This window comes from Thunnus thynnus, chromosome 6 (genome assembly GCF_963924715.1).
Source record: "Thunnus thynnus chromosome 6, fThuThy2.1, whole genome shotgun sequence".
NCBI classification, from domain to species: Eukaryota; Metazoa; Chordata; class Actinopteri; order Scombriformes; family Scombridae; genus Thunnus; species Thunnus thynnus.
This window is the reverse complement of record NC_089522.1, coordinates 12,387,658-12,406,098: the sequence shown is the minus strand read 5'-3', so window position 1 is coordinate 12,406,098 and position 18,441 is coordinate 12,387,658. Positions and strand designations below refer to the sequence as shown.

Here is an 18,441-nt window from a genome sequence, read left to right as displayed (position 1 = left end):
TAAATGTACTCAGTTACATTCCACCACTGTCTCTAATATCACTTAAAATCATAAACACAAATGTCAGTAATATCAGCTGCTAATGGGAGACACTGTACCAGCCATGATGTGATGTGACCAGTAGGTGTCAATATTCATCCACTGAGTTTATTCTGACTCTGCATCGCTCTTTGGCCCACAAGACAACAAATTAACACCCAGCCTTAAAATGTTTTCTCCAAAATTTTATTTTCAATTAGCACACTGGATTTTTTCTGCATCACCAACAACAAACTGTTTCCTAAAAGGAGGCGAGGAAGCGCTGCTCCCTTAAACAATCTACTGGCAGCTTTAGTAGCAATGGCTTTATTGTCACATTTAGAATGAACCAAATTAAATGTGTTTATGACATTATCTTATTATATTGCAGCTATTACTCCTTTGGTAGCCTACTACAGAGGCAGTATAAAAATAGTAAGCGCATTTAAAAAAAATTCAGTGCCTGCTAGTCCAAAGAACAACAATGTAAAAAAGCTTTCAGTGCTATTAGATTTCTGTACTGGCTCATTCGTTCACCATAACATTGATGAAGCTCTTGATGTTCCTCAGTTTGTCACTATCAAAGTTCACCAGGAGCACGCTGGGGCCAGTAATGCTGGGACTGAGCTCAACACTGGCCTTGGCCTCCCGTTTTGGGCCCACTGTTCCAATCCTGCAAAAATGATACTCAACAGTCAGAGAGGTGGTTTCTGTTTTATGCTTATCTCTATTCTTATGTATACAGATATAAAATGTTTCAGTTTGTGCACATGTGCTGGTATCATTTTTTAAAGACATTCTTAGTTGTGATTTTGGGTATATCACCACAAATCACCACTGTAAAGAACAGTTCACTGTGAATTAATGTGTACATAAAAGAAGACAGACAAAACAGATGGGACAGGGTTGACATACCTCAGTGTTATGGGCTTTCCGTCAGTGAGGCCGACCCCATCTATGGTGAAGCTGCAGTCCTGCAGTAGCTCTGGTAAAGGGTTCAACAAGCTCAGCTCTGCCATCCCAGACTGGTTTACTTTGGCTTCTCTCACCAGCTGCAGAGAGGGGGTCAAGTAAACAGGTTTCATCATGTAAGAGCCATAGACTGTATAAAAATATGGATGTAGTTACCGTGACGTCACCCAATGGTCTCTGAAGAGCGGTTTAGAAGCTCAAAGTGAGCCGCTCCGGCCGTCGCCATCTTGGCAGTACGTCACGCTGCCTAACTCCCAGCCAATCAAAAATGGACAAAGAGGCGCGCCGAATGGCTGAAACAAGCCACCTAGCGGCTGGTGGACCTGTCACTCAAAGCAGCCATGTCCTTCATTATGCATAACTTTACGGCTTAATAAAATTTAAATGGATGAGTTATAAAAAAATTCACCCCCCCCCCCCCCCCGTACAGTTGTCATGAAAGGGGAAATTAACTTTAGAGACCAAAACCATTTTTTGTACCAGGCTGTAAACATGTTTATTTCTGCTGTAAAGTTGGGCATTTTAACATGGGGGTCTATGGGGATTGACTTGCTTTTGGACCCAACCTCAAGTGGCCATTCAAGGAACTGCAATGGCACTTGCGCATCAGCCCCGGAGGTTGCCTCTTGGTAAGAGCTGATATAATATGATTATTGATTGATTATGTCCTGTACAAACTTATAATGGGTTACAATGATCAAATAATGCAAACATTACAAATACTTAACACAGTTTGTTTTAACCTAATATATATATATATATGCCTGAGTGAGCAATAAAAAGTTCTGCGACGTTACCTCACTCGTGGTTCAAGGTTAAATATATTCATCCATTAATTCTGGACATTAAAAGCTCTAGATGACTCTATAGGAATACACTTAAGAGATCAACATTTATTTAAGAACTGAGGAATAGGCCCGAAAAGAGAAAGAAATAAGATGATTTACGGACCCACCCCTGGCTATTGCTACTTATTGTTATTGTTATTGTTATGATTGTTGTTATTCTGCCTCCCCCCCTTTCTCCCCCTTTCCCTCTTTCTTTCTCTCTCTCAACCCAACCAGTCAAAGCAGATGGCCACCCACCAAGAGCCGGGTTCTGCTTGAGGTTTCTACCTGTTAAAGTGGAGTTTTTCCTAACCCCTGGGCCACACTGGATGCGTGAGCAGTGCGTGTCCATCGCGTAACCTCTTGCTTTTCATTTCGGGGCCCATGTTAACAGGTTAGAGCGGCCTCACGCGAGGCTGCTGCGTCGCTTCATCTAGAGATTTGAGGTCTCACCTATTTTCTCCACGTGACGCGCGCGGTTTTCAGCAGAAATAGACAGGGAAAACGAGAAAGATAGGGCTGCCAGTGGCAGAAGCACCGCAGCAGACACGCTTCCAGTGTGGACGCTGCAACCTGTTAACATGGGAGCCGAAATGAAAAGCAAGAGGTTCCGCGACGCACACGCGCTGCTCACGCATCCAGTGTGGCCAAGGCGTTACTGCTGTCGCTAAGTGCTTGCTCATGGGGGAATTGTTGGGTCTCTGTAATTTAAAGAGTATGGTCTTGACCTGCTCTATGTGAAAAGTGCCCTGAGATGACTTTTGTTGTGATTTGGCGCTATATAAATAAAAATTGATTGATTGAAAAGGACAAGGATTCTGATACCAGATTTACAAAGATGAGTCTACAGCACCGGTTAAACAAGCTTCTATTTTATTTTTCTACGGACTTTACCTTAAAGTGACCAATGCATTTCAGCCAAATTATGTTCTTCAGGGGAAGTGAAAGAACCTAATAGACACGATTACAGTCATACTTAAAGCACTGGTGGAAGTAACTACTCTACCATGTGATGACTTGTGAGCACAGTAGATCTCAAACCACAATGTGTTGGTTTCCTGTCACTCACAGCTGAACCTCAATGGTTGAAGGAATCCAATTTTTGGGGGAAAGACCAGAATGCCTAATATGATTTAACAGTCTTTTATACAACACTTAGAAAAGACTGAAGATACAATGTGATCTAACATTTTGTGAAGTGCTTTAATTCACTATATTTATAAAACTTACATTGTATGCTTTGTGTTAAGCTTGTCCTTTCATTGTAATGTGTGTACAGTCCTCTTATCTCTTGTAGGATTGGGAGGGGAATGGGTTTGGTACTCTGGTTGCCCTTTTTGTTTCTATTTATTTATTGTTCATTGTTTTTTTCTTTTCCTCTCCCTTTTTTGCCCTGTGGTTATTTTGCTCAGATGGCAGAGTAAATGTAAATTTCACAGAGTCTGGAGCACTTTAATAAAAAAGATTAAAATACTCACAGGTGAACAATAACTTGAACACAAGGAGGAAGGAAATGATTTGACAGAATATTTGATCACACTAATGTGATTTTCTATGTCTGTACTATGTTGACTCAGAAAAGCAGGTTTTTGATCCATTAAAGTCATCAGAAAGTATTTTTAAATGTGATGAATAAGAGTGTATTTTGCTCTGAGGTTATGAGTGTGATTGTGTGTGCGAAGGCTGACTTGCTACTTAAGTTCTGTTTTGTCCAGAATATAAAAACTCCTTAAATACAATTTACTGATTTATTCACTCAGTTTGTTGTCCTACAGTGTAATAAGAGAGAGTTTTTATCGCTCATGAACACATTTGTTCCGTCCATACCTTGATTTTTATGACTGGCTCATCCAACACAATGGTCTTTTCAGCCTTGTGGTAGTCATTGCTCTGCTTGTCGACAGTGACGGCTGACAGATTGATCAGCCTGTCAGAGGTGATCACTGACATATAACTGTCATACTTCAGTCTGAGGCACAGACGCCTCTCTGAAAAAACACACATATTATAAATCACATTAATTAGGTTATGACAACTATTTCAATGCAATTTCTGCATGAGAAAATGATTTTTGGAAGGTTGTGAACCAGGTTTCAACCAGCAAACATTGTAAGACAGTTGCATAACTAAATTTATAGAAATATTTCTGTGTTACAGTTGAATGAACTTGAGTCACTGACTTTGAATCTTTTGTAAGATGCAGATAAAAGTCTTGTTTCATAGAGGTACCTTCATGATTATTTCCACTTGCAAACAATGTGGGAGTGATTTCTGTGCGAGCATCAAATTCAAAGCTCAGACACTGTGGTGTCTGTGATAAGATCAGAGCTAACCTTCTCCAGAGGGCACCTCCACTTTGTCTGAAGCGGATCCACATTTCTCTCCTAGTTTTCCGTTGTAGTCGACAGCTTTGGCAACAAACAGGAAGTTGCAGGTCTTTGTCTGCTTGCTGCTGTTTGTGAAGACAGCACAAACCTCAAAGTCTGAGCCCACAATCATGTTATCAGCAAGCTTGATCTGAAATGAGAATCATGAGATGATTCATTTAATTTATGGAGAATACAATAACAGAAATACATTATATTGTATTTCTAATAATGAGCATTTAGTTCTTAAGTTTGTTGAAAAGGATGATTCTGTGATTTTAGGAACAGTATATCTCAACTCTGTTGTAGAATTGGCAAAATTTGGCAAAAAATAATAATCAGAATATGCTCATAAAATATTTTAGCTAATGCAACATATAAAGTGATAAAAGATTAATTGAGCCTCTGTCCATCCAACCATCTATGTAAAGGGGACATTTAATGAAACATTTATCCTCAACATAAACAAAGAAAACATACCGTTATGTTACACACAACTTAGCAGTATTTGACAACCTTGTGTGTGCTGTATGTCTGTCATACCCATGATGGTTATTTCAGCTTGTGACAGTTGTTTGTCTTTCTTTTGTCTGTTTTGCATATGTTGGAATTATTTGGTATATTAAATATTTGTTCTGTTTTTTTTGACCAATGAACCTGCAAAATAGATGATTTCACCTCTTAGGAGCTGTGATGTTGTCTCATGTTGCTTTGAAAACGTAGATCATTTTGCTCATTGCCAGATCTGTTTAATATCTTTAACTGACCCAACTCTGCAGCAATGTTTTAATTAAGTTACTTCAGAGTTTTAGTTTCTTTCTATATATTTACATTATTTGCTGTATCCCCTGTATATCTATATATGAACAGAAAAACCTTGAGACGGAGCTCTGGCTCTTCTCCTCGCTGCTGTAGCTTGTTGTGGTGCTGAGCCTTCTCATACACCTGCCTCTCCTCCTTTGAACCTGAAAACCATCAGGATTACTGGTAAGTTCTTCAGCATTATAAACCTCCTGAGACAGACTCCTTCAAAACCATCATCATTTAGATTTAACAGACATGGAACTTGTGTGATTACATTTTAAAAATTGTGTTAGCTGAGGTCATCTGTGTATAATGTTTACAGTGATGTGTAACAGACAGTGTATGTGTGTGTGTGTGTGCATGGCAGTACCTTCAGGGTACTTGTACTCGTGTGTGATGTCGAGCCTCTCATTTGAGCCCACAGCTTTGGTGCTGATGAACTGTCCGACAGACTTTGGTGATCCACCGATTTTGACCAATTGTCCATTTGACTTGCGCACCAAGTCCACAACATCTGCATTAACCTGAATCCACACACGACATGACATAACATCAGATAACACTAGACACATATATTATTACAACTATACCAATATATATGATAGAAATATTTTGTACACATACAGTACATGAACAAACACAGTATCTCTTAAATTATGTCTCAGATCACAAAATTGATCAGTCTCTGTGGATTAGCTTGGATCAGGTCTTGTCAATAAATGCAACTTCTATGGAGTTTATGAAGTCCAGCTTACATTTGTGCATTTTTTCACACTAAAAAATCAAGCAAAAACCCACCTCAGCGAAAATAAAGGGAGCATCGTACTTCTTGGTCAGCTCCCCTTCCTTGATAGCCCTCAGTGAGGCCGGTCCACAACAGTAAACACCTGACAGCATCACACACCCAGAAACAGTGAATTTCAGAGAGTTTCAGACACACAACATCTGGATTCAGGCCACAACTGAACTGAACTAAACTAAACTAAACTAAACTAAACTAAACTATTATTTTTGGCGTTTGGTATAACACTTTATGACACTTCAAGAGAGCATGCACAGGTCTAAGAGTTTGTAGTAAAAAATAAAACAGTTGCTTAATACTGTGTCATGGAATCGAGAAGAGTCATGTGAACATGCCAAACGTAAGATGTCACATGCATAACCATACACCAAACCTGTGACTACTGTCAGAAGTTGAATCTTACCGGTGTGTTAAACACTGTGCCTTGGCATTAGAGTCGTGTTTCATGAGGTGTTTAGATTATTCTGTCTGGCTTCTGTAGCTGTTCTGCCTTGGCAGCGTGCAAAAAAAGTCAGCTCACAGACCTACATTTAGGACATACCCATTGAAAAAATAAAGGATAAACTACATTTAAATCAAAATTCACCTTCACTTTTCTCTTGCGGGGTTGGGTCACTGGTCTGCCAACCATCAAATTCCTCTCCTAAGTCTGGACGAGTCATCCAGCTATCCACCCAAACATGGAAGTTCCTGGAAAAAAAATGAGTAAAATAAATAATAATGACAATAATAATAATAATAATAATAATAATAATAATAATAATAATAATAAACAACATGACCATTTTGCTTCAATCTGCAAATTAATGTAAAAAAAAACAATGTTCATTCGATCATGCATCAATAGTGGAAGATATAGTGAGAGAGAATGTAAAAAAACATGTATTGTACTGTGTTTGCACATGTATCGACCAGATAATAATCCCTACCATACACTCACCATATCGAATCACGTCCAGGAATTCTCTCACCATCTTCATCATACAGGTTTTCTATCATCAGGTTGGCGTTAGAATCGTGAGCTGATCCAAAGTTAGTAACCACTAACCACGGGACACTGGAGGAGGGAGGAGAGCAACTCTTCAGCACACCAGCTTACTAAAGCATATGTTTGAGATAACGTCTTTCATCAAAGATAAACAATAAAGACACCACATAAAAATGTCACGAGGTGGCTAGGTAGATGGCTACAAAGCTGTGAGATTAAATTCTAAATTGAGAGTTTTGATAAAAAGGCTGGATTGTGTAACAGTGGAGGTGGGATGGAGAAAATGCAGCAGAAATCAGGACTGTTGGTATTGTATGGTACTAAAGGGGTGCATTTATTTAAGAAATTGCTTCTATGTTACCTCAGGAGCTGGTTTATTGAATCTTTTTAAAGTTTAACAAACACATTGTAATATGACAATATACCATGTGAATTCTATAAGACACAATAACTCACTGCACTCCAACATGTGCATCAAAACCCCTCAAAACGTATGGGTTGATAGATTAATCAATAATTTAAGAATCAAATGAAATTGCTGTCTGAAACAAAGCAAGACTCTCTCATACTGTGGTCCTACCTGTGCATGCAACAGCAGCAAAGACCCAACACTGGCCGTAGCGGACAGGGCCACTTTCTGCCCACTGGCGCAGAATGTCCCCGCTGCCGATCCACTGGCCTGGACGAACCCCGTCTGTAACCTTTCCCCAATTTCCCACCAGCACACCGTGGTCATCATTACTGTTGATCTGAGGGCACAGACAGAGACCAGACAAGAGAGAAAGACAGCATAAACAGGGAAGCGGATGATGTTCATTTTCATTTTGCCACAGTCTGCTGGGTGGTATGCACATATCAAATCAATACGTACATGGTTTGTGTTAAGTGTTTTTCATTAGCTTCTATTAAGGACTGTTCAGTCAAAAGTCTTCTAAATGATGCTGAAACTTTTAAGACACTTATACCAAATAAACTGTATAAAGTCAGACCTCACTTTCATCAAGCTCACTGAGGTACAGCAAAAATGAAAGAACAAGATTTGGTTAGAAATATAATGGGGAAACACTGAGCTGTTGTTTTTGCTATTCTTCTATAATATATCTCAAGATCTCTTAATGGCTCATTATCCTTATTTTCCAAATCAGATTTGCTTCAGACATCCATCAGTATTACAAGACACAAATCTAGCTATGTCAGATTATGAATACGTAGAAGAAGAACTGAGTAGTTAACAGTATCAAGACCAGCAGTTGATGTCAGGAAAGTAAAAAAAGGTACTAAAGTTGTGACTATGAAAAGTCCATGTGTAGAAATATACAGTAATATAAAACAGGGATTATGCTATAGTTTTCAGTGTGTGTATTTGTGAGAGAAAGTGAAGGAAGATAACATGTTTGTCATGTTGGCTTTGTATGAGTGCTTTTCCAAATATGTTGAATATCCCTAAACATAAACATAGTGCATGATCCTGTTCTTGTTATCAACATTGTCTGGAAACATACCTGGCTTTGATTTATTGTGTAGTGGCACTGAATCATGACACCCAGTGGAAATAGCCCTGAATTTCTCTTTAAGCTATTTTTGACTTGCAGCAGGAATAACATGCTGACAAACTTTAAATTATTTGTTTATTACTCTGCTTATAGCTACATTTTAGCTTGGAATGAGGGCCACACATTAAGTTTTAAAAGAAGGAGAGAGGTTACCCTGCAGGACAATAAAACACTGAACATAAATGAGCAAACAGTTTTCTGGGGCACCATAGTAATCTCTGCCTGCATTGCCAAAAAAGGGCTCATCACAGGGTGATTAAATGCACAGACCTACCATGGCACTCAGCACTCTGGTCACATAGATGGGATTTCTCCTGGCAGAGCAGTCCTGGTCAGCATCAGACACAAATTTGGGGTTTTTATCCAGGATCTTCAGACAGATATCCAATATTCCTGGTCCAAACTTAAAACAGAAGGTCAATTATTAACTGAATTAACTTAATGGGTTAATAAATGTAACTGGATATTAAAATAGTGTCATGTTTATTGCTCTTTTCAGGTTACAGTGAAGAACCTTTTAGAGATTATGTCTACAGTTCACTGAACTTTATTGAATTAATGTACTTTTTAAAATTTGTGTACCTGTCCGAAGTTCCAGGGTGTCCCTTTGATTCGTTTATACGTTCCTCTGAAGACCTGCCCATGTTGTGCTAAGACATACTCCTGCCTCTTCATCTCACTGCGCATGTAAACAGCATCTCCTGTGAGTCAGTAGAGTCAAAGCAACAATGTGTTCAGACCAGTGTAATAGCATACTGCATTAATACCTCACATCTGACAGCATTTGGCAGATGTTTTAGATATTTAGTTTTGCAAATTAAACACAATGATCATGAAGAAGACAGGAATACAAGCTGCAGGCAGAGCACATAAAGTGAAATTCAAGTTCAACCCAAAACACAAATAAAACATCATAAAAACGATATACAGTTGTGCTCATAAGTTTACATACCCTGGTAGAATTTGTGAAATATCGGTCATATTTTGACATATTTTGGTCATTTTCCGCTTCTTTATCAGAGCTTAAACACTACTGATTGGCATTTTCAAATCTTTGGATATCTTTTTATATCCTTTTACTGGTTTATAAAGTTCAACTCTCTTTTCTCGCAGGTCCTTTGACAGTTCTTTTGCTTTCCTCATGGCTCAGTATCCAGTAAAGTCAGAGCAGCCCTGGATGAAATGTGCATGGGTCTCTCAAGAGCTGAGAAACTCATTGACTATTTATACACAGATACTAATTACAATCAAACAAGTCACAGGTGTGGAAACTTACCCTTCATAGCCATTTAAACCTGTGTGTGTCAACTTGTGTGTATATTATCAGGTCAAACATTAAAGGGTATGTAAACTTTTGATCAGGGCCATTTTGGTGATTTCAGTTATAATTATGATGTAAAAAGGGCAAACATACTTATGTGAAAATAAATGGCTTCACCTGACCACTATCATTAAATAAAACAAAAGTTTACAGCATGATCAGTCATTTTTTCCAAAATATGGCCGATATTTCACAAATTCTACCAGAGTATGTAAACTTATGAGCACAACTGTATACTGTACTCACTGGGGCACCAAGCATTAAAAAGCAGGGTGAATCGTCCTAAAGTGGTCTTCTGCCCCTCCTGGTCCACAGTCAGAGAATAGAGCCCTATTGGGGCATTGGGGGAGGAATTGATAGTCACAGACACTGTGTTTCCAGAGGGATCATTAGTGGCAGAGGCGCTCCACTCAGTGTCCACCGTGGAGTCATGGAGTCCAAAGCAAACCTTTGTGCCAGATTCTTTTCTGGGTCGTGGACCTGGAGAGAGAAAGACATGTATGAGCACTGAATCTAAATCAAAACTAGAGAAACTAATCTTTGTGCACACACTGGTGATTTAGTCATGCATACATGCTGCTGGAAAGATCTTCTCTCTCAACCACATACTGTACATATTTGTGAACCTAATCACTGGTTAACAGGAAACATACCAGTTTCAACAGTGAGTGTGAAGCTTGTTTCACTTGGTTTGAACTTTTTGCTTCCAGCTTTCAGATGTAAACTGACGTTGAAGGGCTGTCCCCTTCTGACAATCAAACGCTCCTCTTTACACAGCTCCGTATGATGGCTGCTGTTGTTGCTCTTAATGTTCAGATCATAGCGCTCGATGTCCAAGACTGTGTAGAGATGGAAAGACAGATTGATGACCTGATAATTTGATGACTAATAAATTTGATCACCTGCTCAAAGTTTCCTCACAGATGATAAATCACAAGAAATCATCAGCAAGACATTGTTCAGTGTTGATATAGTGTTACTCCATGTTCTGGATCTGAGATATCTAATGTCATCCTGCTCATCACATTTCACACGACTCTCAATCTGCTACATAGTCAAAGCACTCTGACACTGTGAAGTAACACAGAGAAACTACATCTTCAGTTGTAGATAATTCAGTCCACTAATACCATCTGAACACCTTTCATACAAGGGAAATAGTTTTTTTTCCTTTCTCCTTACCTTGACTCATGTCTGCAGTGAAGTTCTTGTCCCTCGATGTCTGTGTGCAAAGTCTTCAAAGACACTTGAGTTGCAGCCTGTGCTCATTGATCAATGACCCTGCAGTGTAACAGCTCAGGAGGGATATTTGTAGCCTGTGAATCCTCATCAGAACGCCCCCATCCGTCTGATCAACACATTAGTAATTCTGTTTTTAGCCAGTAAGGGCAGACAGACTTACTAAACTCCTTTTTAATTCTTCAGTGTGACCATGATCTTAAAGCTATTGTGAAATATCTTTACTGAAAACAAAAGCTTTCTATTCAAACAGCAACTCATTTTTCATGCATTAACAAAACTGGTCCTTAGTCAGCAAATCACATTTCTCTGTTGAATTCGTTTTGTGTCACAAATTATACCACAATGTAACGCAATACTAACACAATGTTTACATGCACCAGATGCTTTAAAGCAAATTTTCTTCTTTAAATATAAAAAAGCAGCATATATTACTGTATAATTCAACATAAACAAAACTGATAAATGATCATTTATAATGCAAAACAGGAACACACCATATACTTTCGTTTTTATGTAACTTTTACTTCAGTAAAAACTGACATTTTTCTCAGGTCAGAATGATGAGACTTCCATTTTTAGTTTTCAATATTACTAGAAGACATTGAGAAAAGGTTATGAAGCTACGAACTTATTGCGCAGTTTTCCTTATTTGGTTTAAAGATCAAAGGAAGAAAACAATTCAGTATAGATACATACATTGGAAATTAAAGGTTTTACAGTAAATATCTTGACTGTACGTATGTGGAAACATTGTTTCTGTGAAATAAGAAGGTAAATTCTGTCTGGTCACTTTCCAGTTCAGCAGCAGAAACCACACAAAATTAATTCATTAAAAGTATAATATATATTAATCACTACACTATCAAATTTCTGTATCTGTACACATGTACACGTTTGTTTCCATTTATGGTCATCAACATTTAGTCATGGTCTTCTGCTAGTCCTGGGATTATGGCCAGTGGATGCCTGCTGGAGATATTTGAACTTCATCCTGGACTCCATTAAGTTTTCCTTGTTATTTTGTAACCAATACAATGTAATTCAGCTGTCAAGAGGATGATGATACCTTATCACTTCTCAAGCTTTGCCTGCTAGCATGAGACACAAAAAGAGACACTTTACTTCCATCTCTGGACTGATGTGGTCTCCCACAAATTCAGATTCTGGACCTTTGTGTTTGTTCTAAACAAGCTGTTTGTTTCCACGACAAGATGAAATACAACATTGATCCCTGCATATCAGTAACTGTATTGCACAGCACAGAGAATCCCCAAAAATATATCCCCAGACCACATGATCCTGTGTTGTTGTGGAGTGGCACAAACACATGCTGCTCATTACTAAATTTCTATATAAATAAACATACTATACGCCAATAAACAATATAGTCATTTAGTCACTCACAATATGTAGGTGAATTTGACAGGAGAGAGAGTTCTTTGAGGGGCTGTTAGGGACATTATTCAGAATTACCATGCATAAACATATACTTTTCCTCTCACATACACATATGAAACCAAAGTCATTCACATACTATACTGAAAACCTCACACACATACAAGTGAAAAGTTTTTACATACACAACTGAAACATTCTCACACAAACAACTGAAAAATTATATGCATACATACACAACTGAAAAGCTCTCATTGTCAGGATGAGTAGCAGGAATGGACGCAAATGCAGAGACTGGCATGCAGAGATTGCAGGGTAGACGAAAACCTTCTTTAATCTTGCACTGATCAGGACAGAACAGGGCAAGACAGAACCGAACAGAACAGAGCAAACCAGAACAAATGATCCAACAAAGACTGAACAAAAAGCCAGGACTTAAATAGTAACTGAACTAACGAGAGGATGAGGTGCAGGTGGGGAGATGGGTGGAGAACACAAGAACACAAAGAGACCAAAAAACACACGTTCACACAAGTTCAGGCAGGATATGAAACTCATAAAAAACACTGAGAAGCTTTCACACATACGAGTAAAATGTGCTAACCACACTCACATACAAATGAAATGCCTTTACATACACGACTGAAACATTTTCACACAAACAACTGAAAAATTATACGCTTACATACACAACTGAAATGCTCTCATAAAAACCACAGAAAAGCTTTCACACATACTAGTAAAACGTGCTCATATACACAATTAAAATGCTCTCACATGTGTTGTCAAATTCTTTTACATAAACTATTGAAAAGCGTTCACAGTTACTGTTGAAAAAATATAATTTTGTATGATGGCATTTCAGTATGTTGTATGAGAGGATTTCAGTATGTTGCAGTGTTGTAGTACTCGAGTCCAGGACTGGGTGTTGAACACTTGGACTCGAGACTTAGTGACTCGACTACAACATTGGGATGTTGTATGAGAAGATGTCAGTTAAAACGGAAGGCATTTGTGGTGAACAGGAAGCCATTTCAGTTTAACCAGAAGGTGACTGAGAAAAGAGAACATATGTTCGTTTGTTATCGACACTGATGTCTACTCAACAGCGTGCAAGTAGCCTAATAGTAGTAGTGGTGGTACTTAACAATACATATATTACTCATTTTGTTTGTCTGCTTGACCGCTGTGTTTCCACGGTGCTGCCGCAGCAGTAACAGGAGCTGCACCAGATAATTGTAGATTAGAGGTGGCAGCACAGTCCTTGAATGATGCTAACAGGAACAGGATTTTAGGATAATACCCCCTCTGACCACAATGTAGTTGCAATGGCAACAGTGTGGTGCTGTCTGTATTTCTGTTAAAGCACCATTTTACTTAATACAGAGGCCACTGATGATGATGCTAGTGATGGTCAAGAAAGTAGATCATAAAATATATTTTTACAATAAAAGTTTATCACTAACTTTTTCATCTTGTCCCATTACAGTTACTGGCAGAGATCTTTGATTATGATATTCTAAAATTTACAAACACAAATCACTCCTGAATCAGTGTTGCTGTTCTGAAACAAAATGGAGAGAAATTCTTTGTAAAATAGGAACTCTGATGTACTTTTTAAAATGAAGAGGGTTGCTTGATGGCAAGAATTATGAATTTGTTTAATTTTATCTAAACCTTTCTAAGCAAAGTAAGTGTTTTATTTAACTAACTGCTTGTAACTGATTTGTCTGCAGTTGTGTTGACTCTTATACCTCCACTTTACCTGTATGTTTTCTTCTTCTTTGCATTTTGAACTTTGAATAACATTTAAAAAATGATAATTTCCTTAAGCAAAAAAAATTGGAACGATTTTTTCTGACAGCAACAAGTAATAAATGGCCAATTGGCTAAAGCAACACAACAATAAAAGAACCATGCACAGTTTAAAACGGGTGGCCAGTGCCACCCCTACAATTTGACTGGCCAACCCAAAATTTCTACCACCTCATTGGCTTCCACCTTGCTTTGGGGCAGGTGTTTGGTCAGCACATTTGTTCCTACCAAGACCTGGGATAGTTCTAGGAATTGTTAACTGGATTAGCCCAGGGGTAGCAAAGGGATGTCTAGAGGTGGCTGCAATGTGTTAATGTGTGCACACAACGGGCAGAATTTTTCTATGCATTAATATTCTACTAATAATAGGCTAATAATAGGCTAAAACATAAATTAATAGGCTACATGCATACACATAACTCCTGATGGTCAGTCTCCTATTTTGCAGAACCTTTATGGTCAAGTAGGCTAACATTAACAATGACAAATAAATAGGACCTTTTTCTGACCTCATTTACAAACTCTAAGTAAACCATCAAACAAAAATGCATTAAGTAAACCCTGGGTTCTGTCTTCCTGTAAATTAACTCAAAATGACTAGTCTGAATTATACAGTACACCATACATTATAGCATATACTAATGTAATGAGACAATTAGCCTGGATATTTTTTGGATAAAGAATATAAAACAGATTCTGACCATTTTAATGTCATTAAAGTCATAGACTTTGTTCTGCAGAACAAACTGCAAGGTGTTAATGTCACACCCTGCCTGGACTTTGTGTGTTTTTTGGTCTTTTTATGTTCTTGTGTTCTTTGGGGTCTCCTGGTTTGCACTTCTGTTTAGTCCTTGGGGTCATATGGGTTTTCTTGTTATATTTGGGTGGTGGGTTTGGACTGCCTTTTGTTGTTTAGCCTGGTGTGTTGTGTACGTTAGTTTGGGTTCATGATGGTTCTTGGACAGGTTGGTGTGGGTTGTAGAGTATTGTGTTTTTTGGGTTTTGGTTTTGTTACTGTGTTTCCCTTGTGTGTTCATGTACTCCTCCTCACCTGCCCTGCTTCACCCTCGTTAGCCCTGCTCTGCTCTGTGTCTTCCCCACACCTGCCCTGCTTCCTGTGTTTCCCTCAGCCAATCACTCCCAGCCTGCCCTTGTGTCTCGTCACCTGTTCCCCATTCCCTGATTAGTTTAGTCTGTATTTAAGGTCTGGTTTTGAGTAGAGTCTTTGTTGGATCATTTGTGTTATCTTGTCTACCAGTTCTGTTCAGCTCTGTTTGCCTGTACTTGACCATCCATGATTAAAGGAGATTGTCGTCAAATCTGCATTCTGGCCTCTGCATTTGGGTCCACTCCTGCTTCCCCGCCTGACAGTTCAGACAATCCCTGCCAACATAACACCAATAGGCTTGTTCTAATCTGAGGAGACTAGCATGAAGTGACTGGATAAGTAACATGTATCATTACAGCGTTACTGTGAATGTGATTTTTGGACAAACCAACAATGTGTATTACCATCTTCAGGTTATTTTATTATAATAAATAATGCTCTGACCTGTAACTAAACCTGTGCAAGTATTTGTGGTCATGGATATATAAAAAGCCATTCAAAGAGCTGATGATGCATTTTACCAAAAGGTAGGGTACTTTGAAATAAAAATAGTAAGCTGAATTCATGACAGCTCTACCTCTGCTATAATGAAATAAGCTTGCAAGAAAAGTGTGGTACACATTATTGTACAGATTAAATAAGAACAGGAAAAATAATTATGATTATTATGATAAGTCAATGTACAGTATGATTTGGGGATGATATCAAGTTCTATGACTGATGCAGTAAGGAAATGATGCCTTGTTAATGGTTAATCAGAGATTACAGAAAAATAGATGAAAGAGCAGTGCAATGTCTACAATAGCACAAGCAGCACTTCTATGTAGAGGCAATAGGTATCTGATAAACAAGTGCAGATATTGTATAGTTATTGTATAGTATTCAGGGCTTGACATTAAGGCTTGTCCGCATGTCCAGGATAAGTGGATTTTTAATAGGACGTGGAAGAGAAAGTGGAAGAGAAATTAATTTGCCCCACCGGACAAATTAAGTCATTAAAAAAAACGTGGCTTCACGTTATGTGCAATGTTTTTCCTACCACTACCTGACCTCCTGCCCCTCCTGAAAGAAACAAATAAAAAACAAATGTAACTTATACTAGCAGGACAGCAGGAGCACTAAACGCACATAAATGTCGATATGCCGCCTGTCAAATTCGGAAATAGCATTTACGCAAACTTTCCATCACTTTAAAGATGTTAGCTCAGACTAGCTTCCTACTGTAGTTTGTTGTAGCCTCTAGGAGCGCTTGTTTTGTTTTCCGTTTGAACATTGTATCCTTGTATGAGACATGGAGACATCTGTTGTTGTTAACATGGACCAACAAACCACCAACAGCTCCTGCTATGCGGGTGTTTAAAACAAACAAATTCTCTGCGCTGAAGCTAGCAGGCAGACTGGAGCCGCTTTCATGAGACAGTTAAATGAATCAGAGCTTAGAGGATCATATATGACGTTAACAAAAGACAACAGAGCAAGTAGCTAGAAAAGCTCTTCAATGAAGCTTAAGTTTTTTAAATTGACATTAATGTTTCAACCGTCCAGTTCATCAGGTGCTGCCGCTTCACCATAGCAACGGTCGCTGAGGATCATGGGTAGGCTAATGTAGTCGCTTCTGCTACCGTACAAAACTGACAAAAATACTTGATTTCTGGATTTTTGTTGGGAAGCAAAAAAGGAATAGATCACGTTTTTGGTTTAAAATGAAAAAAAGGAAAAAATCACGTGACTTCCGTGTTTGGTTTCAAACGCAAAAATGAATTGGCTTGATGTCCGCAGACCTGCTCGATATTCAATCCAAAAAGGAATAACGATAAAACGAATCGGCAAAAACCAAAAACGCGCCAGGTTTGATTGGTTTTTCATTATTTGTTTCTGACACCAAAAACGTTTTTTTGTTTTGAAACAGACTGATTTACCGTTTTTGGGTTTTTGAATTACAAATGAATTACGAATTATCCGAGCATACCTGGACCTTAAAATCTGCTATAAAAGGATTTACAGATCTTTGAATACAGGCACTTACACTACACAACAACTCTATTAACATGATGTTTTCTTCAGCTCTTAGAAGGTTGTTGACCTCAGTAATTTGTAAACTCAGCACTAAAACAGACAGTTTCAGTTATTAGGAAACACAAAATGCTGATTCATTATTCATCTGATTCAGCTAAGTCAAACTGTTGTCTTGATTGTCTTGATTTGGTTTTAGCAAATTACTTCCTCATAAGTCAGTTTTGTTATTTTGTTATATTACAAACATTGATCTATATTAAGGACCATATAGATGGTGTGAGAATCCAGATTTGTTTTTAAGATGGAGACTCACTGGTCTATCTGTCATCCATGAGGGTACATTATTTATGTACACTTGTTTCATTTCAGCTCACTGTAGAGAAATACAGTGATACAGACAACTGCCTTACTGTGCACGTCTATGACGACACTGTCGACACCTACTAAGTACTCATTTAGCAGAAAATCAGGCTGTGACTGATGTGACATAACTTTAACAAAGTACATTGTTAATACTGATGAGTCAATGCATCAGCAGCAGTTTATTGTTATAGCTGCTCAAGGTAGAGCTAGTTTGAACTGCTTTGTAAGGGTCATGAGATAAATCTGGGGGGTCTTGAGATGATAGATTTGAAATAATTTTTCTTTCATATTTGCATTTTTGTGAAATATTGAAGAGTTTTACCTCTTTGGGTCTAAAACAGTTATTTATTTGAAACCATGTGAGGGGAAATGTGTCTTTGGTGGAACTGCCTACAAATCATAGACATCTGAAAAATGACGAGACACAAATACACGAAGCTTCTTTGTAAAGGCTCCCAAGCCAACAAGTTTAGGAACCACTGGTTTATCTTAAACAATGCAGTATAATTTATAAGCTTATCATTACTTCATTTAAAATTTTAATCTGAAATGTAGCGGAGTATAAGTATCGATTAGCATAACATGAAACTACTCAAGCAAAGTACAAGTACCTTAAAATTGTACTTAAGTACAGTAGTTGAGTAAATGTACTCAGTTACATTCCACCACTGTCTCTAATATCACTTAAAATCATAAACACAAATGTCAGTAATATCAGCTGCTAATGGGAGACACTGTACCAGCCATGATGTGATGTGACCAGTAGGTGTCAATATTCATCCACTGAGTTTATTCTGACTCTGCATCGCTCTTTGGCCCACAAGACAACAAATTAACACCCAGCCTTAAAA

The 18,441-nt window shown here is 38.2% G+C and overlaps 1 protein-coding gene across 1 annotated transcript; it reads right to left on the bottom strand.

The window, feature by feature from the left end:
• Window positions 1–209: 209 nt before the first annotated feature.
• LOC137185255 (protein-glutamine gamma-glutamyltransferase 2-like) lies at window positions 210–12,759 on the bottom strand. The gene is made up of 16 exons (XM_067593604.1): window positions 12,525–12,759; window positions 10,834–10,999; window positions 10,305–10,490; window positions 9,898–10,131; window positions 8,913–9,031; window positions 8,605–8,733; window positions 7,347–7,526; window positions 6,730–6,869; window positions 6,376–6,479; window positions 5,786–5,874; window positions 5,358–5,511; window positions 5,060–5,148; window positions 4,151–4,334; window positions 3,645–3,805; window positions 934–1,070; window positions 210–691 (listed from the first exon to the last, which is right to left on the bottom strand). Exons 2-16 carry the CDS (start codon window positions 10,841–10,843, stop codon window positions 544–546), a joined length of 2,064 nt encoding a protein of 687 aa, XP_067449705.1. The 5' UTR covers window positions 10,844–10,999; window positions 12,525–12,759; the 3' UTR covers window positions 210–543.
• Window positions 12,760–18,441: the final 5,682 nt, after the last annotated feature.

Bases quoted from the DNA above. Each gene is read 5' to 3' on its own strand.
- LOC137185255 (XM_067593604.1), bottom strand. The intron at 9,032-9,897 runs GTGAGTACAGTA...ACTGACTCACAG, and splicing joins TTTTAATGCTTGGTGCCCCA to GAGATGCTGTTTACATGCGC. The intron at 5,149-5,357 runs GTACTGCCATGC...GATGGTTTTCAG, and splicing joins CGAGTACAAGTACCCTGAAG to GTTCAAAGGAGGAGAGGCAG.